Source organism: Sinocyclocheilus rhinocerous, unplaced genomic scaffold, assembly GCF_001515625.1.
Source record: "Sinocyclocheilus rhinocerous isolate Xijiao unplaced genomic scaffold, SAMN03320098_v1.1 scaffold921, whole genome shotgun sequence".
NCBI classification, from domain to species: domain Eukaryota; kingdom Metazoa; phylum Chordata; class Actinopteri; order Cypriniformes; family Cyprinidae; genus Sinocyclocheilus; species Sinocyclocheilus rhinocerous.
The window spans coordinates 362,174-366,419 of record NW_015640057.1 but is presented as its reverse complement, the minus strand read 5'-3'; the positions used below and the strand labels follow the sequence as shown (position 1 = coordinate 366,419).

At 41.9% G+C, this 4,246-nt stretch overlaps 1 protein-coding gene across 1 annotated transcript; it reads right to left on the bottom strand.

Moving 5' to 3' along the window:
- Positions 1 to 380: 380 nt before the first annotated feature.
- snx20 (sorting nexin 20) lies at positions 381 to 3,621 on the bottom strand. The gene is made up of 3 exons (XM_016568472.1): positions 3,499 to 3,621; positions 3,241 to 3,395; positions 381 to 1,181 (listed from the first exon to the last, which is right to left on the bottom strand). The coding sequence occupies exons 1-3, from the start codon at positions 3,605 to 3,607 to the stop codon at positions 513 to 515; spliced, it is 933 nt and encodes a 310-aa protein (XP_016423958.1). The 5' UTR covers positions 3,608 to 3,621; the 3' UTR covers positions 381 to 512.
- Between the last annotated feature and the right edge of the window lie 625 nt (positions 3,622 to 4,246).

Genomic DNA, 4,246 nt, shown 5'->3' with positions numbered 1-4,246 from the left:
ACTTGCGACACAAACACAAAAGAAGCGCTAGATTTAAATCAGCACAGCCAGCAAAGGATAGAACGCAACTGTTTTGAACGAGCGCACCTTTTTTTAACAACCAAAAAGTGGCTGTTCCCCCTGTTGAGGTAGTACAGACGTTCCTCTCGTTGATAGCAGAGGAGCGGATCCAGCGAGAGCTTGATGGGGCGACGCGGAATGAAAACATTTTTCAGGAGTCGCGGCAGTAGAAGCGGCGCAACTATAACGACATGTGAATAATCCCGCCCACTCTAAAGTGGTACTGAACTGCAGTGGAAACACAAACCGAGCCGAACCGTGCCGAGTCATACCACGCAGTGGAAAAGCGCCATGTCTCTATGACATTCTGACCTCTACAATGTACATTTTTGGGAATTTTCTTTCAGGTGAGATTCATTATTCTGTTAACTCTCTGAAGTTGAATATTTTGGATTAGGGAATTAATCAAATAATGATTATAGTAAACACAACTACATTGCAGTTGTTACTGATTATACAAACTCTTGCACCACCAGTTCTTTAAGGGACATCTCTGACACCTGCCCGTTTGGAGAGTCTTGCGCTCTGGTCAGCTCATCCTGTAACTGGGCCACAGGCAGCCCAAGACTGTAGCCCAAATCAACAAGAGCCTCCAGCAGGGGCCCTTGATACTGCCGGAGCTCGTATCGTCTCACCATGGGCAGAGCTCTTCTGCCAGTTTGAAATGCTGCGTCAGAGTCTTCTAGATCTCTTTGACACACCAGTATGGCACACAAGGTTGGTACCACCAAAGTAGGGTTGTGAGAAGATAGTTTTTCCTCAAGTACCAACACTTTCTGGAGGCCCTCAAGGGCCCGGGAAAAGCGGCCCCCACGCAGGAGGTCATATGAAGGTTTTAATTCCTTATGAGTGAAGAACGCTAGAAACGCTTGTGATTTTCGGACACAACGGAGGGAGTAGAGATGAGTAAGGTAGTCCCTGAGGGCCACGCGCCGCTCTGCGATGTTCTCCTCTGAGAAGTTACCCGTCATTTTCTTCCTGGGCATCACAATGTCCTCCATTTCCTCGCTGAAGTCCAGCAGGAGCTCCTGATGAAGGTGGAGGAAGTCTGAGTAGCGTCGCTCGATAGCTACTCGCTCACAGTCGTAACTACCTGAGCGGATCACCACAACCTGGTACACCTGAAGAAGAGGAAATAAGCTGTGAACTTAATCTGGAGAAGACAAGAAGCTTTGCAGGTTGTGTTATGTCTGGGGTAAAGGCATGTACAGCTAATAGTTTTTGATTTCCAGAACATTGCCAGAATGGACATCCTAAAGCAGGGGTGTCCAGTCCTGTTCCTGGAGATCTGCCTTCATGCAAAGTTCAGCTCCAGCCCTGATCAAACACCTGAACCAGCTAATTACGATATTCAGGAGCAATTACAGACAGGTTTGTTGGATCAGGGTTGAAGCCGAACTCTGCAGGTATGTAGATCTCCAGGAGCAGGATTGGGAACCCCTGTTCTAAAGCAAAGTTGTGATACTCAAAATCAGACTTAAGTCTGAGTCTAGACCAGGATTTTCATGGTTTTGCTCTTGTCATGGAGCATTTGGGTTCTGCCTTTGACGTGTAGCAAGTTGAGACAGAGTCCGGTCTTGAGTGCTACAACACTATCCCCAGTTTCACAGACAAGGCTGAAGCCTAGTCCCAGACTAAAATGTAAGTCTGAGCTGTTTCAACTGAAATAAATTTGCACTGACTGATCTTAAAATATATCAGTTCCTTTGTTTTGTCTCACGACGGACACCAGTAATGTTTTTTTTTTTTTTTCTAAGGCATGTTTATAAAAATTACTTAAATGTCCTAATTGAACTATGGCCTAATTCTGGCTTAGTCTAAGCCCTGTCTGTGAAACCCGGTCTATAGTTAGGTTTTGTTGTCTGTGCAGCTCTGGACAAGAGCACAGATTCATGTGACATATTTACATTTGTTTAGACCCTTTTCTGGTCTCAGTATTGACTCAAACTCAACCTCAGGTCTTGGCCTGGACTCAGACTCAAATTAAATGTGGTTGGTAGCATAAAACACTCGGACTAGTCTTACAAGTTAGTCATCTAATTTATTTTCTTTAAGGCTTTGATCTTTAAACTAACTTTTTAAGTTAGTTACATAAAAATGTGGACTGGTCTATTTCAAAAGTGTCCAATCCTGCCCCTGGAGTGCCACAGTCCTGCAGAGTTTAGCTCCAACCCCAATTAAACACTTGAACATGCTAATCAACGTGCTAGTAGCTCTTACTAGGGCGGGCATACTAGAAACTTCCAGGCAGGTATGTCGAGGCAAGTTGGAGCTAAACTCTGCAGTGGCCTTCCAGGACTGAGTTTGGATACCTCTGGTCTGTTCTGAATCGGAAAAATAAAGACTGATTACCCCTTGGCAGGGACGTGTCTACGTGGTGGCCAGGGGTGGCTGCCCCCGACTGGCCCCCCCATTTAAAATGCTCTAGACACGCCCCTACCCCTTGGCTAACTGCTAGTAGGTCAGACTAGTTTTTAAGACACGGTCTTAACATAAAGGCTAAGGTTAGGCAACTGGGGCCAGTTGCATAAACTTAGTCACAATGTTAAGACTGTGTCTTAAGAACTAGTTTGACTAGCCGTTAACCAAGTGGTAATCAGTCTTACTTTTCAGATTCAAATTAGACCAATATGCCATTTTATGTAACTGAATTTCAAAAAAGTTATGACCAGTCTTGAAGAAAAAAATTGTATGACTAACTTATAAGACTAGTCTAAGTAGTTTATGCAATTGGATACTGCTGGTCTCTGGTCTCAACTACAACGCTACCCTAAGTTAGCCAGTAAAGTTTTCAGTAATGGAAATACAACCTCCCCTTTAGGATTGGAGAACATGTTAATTTATGTTTACGAAGAAAAAAACATTCCTAGAACGTTAGTAATTAGTTCTCCAAAATAATAATCAAATAAGAACCATATCCTAACTTTAGCTGAGTGGCCATCCTTTATCAAAAACAAATAAATTCATTGTTACATTCTTTGATAATAAAGTGAATAGTGGGAAAAGGGGGGCAGTTAAAAAAAATTGTGGCCTTTGTGACGTCATACAAAAGGGAAATCGTTTAAGAGGCAGAGCAAGTTATTACATTTTGATTAAAGGTAATAATGAACCTGTTGGAACAAGAACGAAATAGAGTTTGATTTCATGTTTATAGTTATTTCACTATAAGCTGTGACTTACCACATATTTGGAGATTTTCTGATCGATGATTCGCGTGGTGGGGATGTCAAACAGAAGTTTAACGCTTCTGAACTCCTGCTTAACGGCTCTCCAGTGCTGCTGCAGTTCTGCTGTGGTCAGACAGGAGGCGCTAAAACCCACATCTGCCTCTTCAGCTGTGAGGAGACATGAAGTGAACACAGCGAACAGACAATTCCACAAACACACAACCATCAGATTCTGCTCTCGTAAGGTCAGTTGCAATTGTCTTAAACTGACCATTATTGGATGACTTCTCCTGCTGAGGTGAGGAATCTTCAGGAGCTGAAGAAGCTTCTTCGTTAGCATCCACTGCCTTGGTGTCATGTGGTTCTAGTTCTTCCTCCATAACAAAGCGCTCTAATTTAGTGTTCTGTAAATGAATTTGGCCACAATTCACCTAGAATCAGTATCACAGATAACATTTTGGTGTACAGAAGTATGGAAGATAAGGCAGTTGTACGGCCGTCTGAAAGAAGAAAGTCATATACACCTAGGATGCATCGGGGGTGAGTAAAACACAGCCTAATTTTTATTTTTGGCTGAACTAACCCTTTAAGACAAAAAAAAAGAAGAAAAAATTTCACTAAACTATGGATTCAACAAAATATGACTCAAAAGATACTCGATTAAACCAATTTAATGGCATTTCTTGCATTAAGTTCATTTAATTATTCTAGATATTATTGACAATCATATTTTACTTGTCGTGTAGTAAATTTACATTAATATCCTATATATATATATATACATTACTTTATGGCTCCCTCAATCACAGTCAGTCGTGGCTGGACATGGATATGCAAATTACTGAAGATAGATGGGGTGGCTCAACTTACCCCAATGTCATCTTGACAAGATATTTTTGAGACAAAAAAAAAAGAAAGAAAGAAAATAAAACGATGCTGATTATGGAACTGAGCATTTCCTTAAACATGTTACTTCTCCTTCAGCACTAGCAGACAACACTGAGTAGAGGATAATAACA

What these genes read in the sequence shown, in the direction of transcription:
- snx20 (XM_016568472.1), bottom strand. Translation starts at nt 3,607, where the DNA reads ATGGAGGAAGAACTAGAACCACATGACACCAAGGCAGTGGATGCTAAC. An exon ending in GGAGAAGTCATCCAATAATG is followed by an intron (nt 3,396 to 3,498) that starts GTCAGTTTAAGA and finishes GTCTCCTCACAG; the next exon opens with CTGAAGAGGCAGATGTGGGT. An exon ending in AGAAAATCTCCAAATATGTG is followed by an intron (nt 1,182 to 3,240) that starts GTAAGTCACAGC and finishes CCTCTTCTTCAG; the next exon opens with GTGTACCAGGTTGTGGTGAT.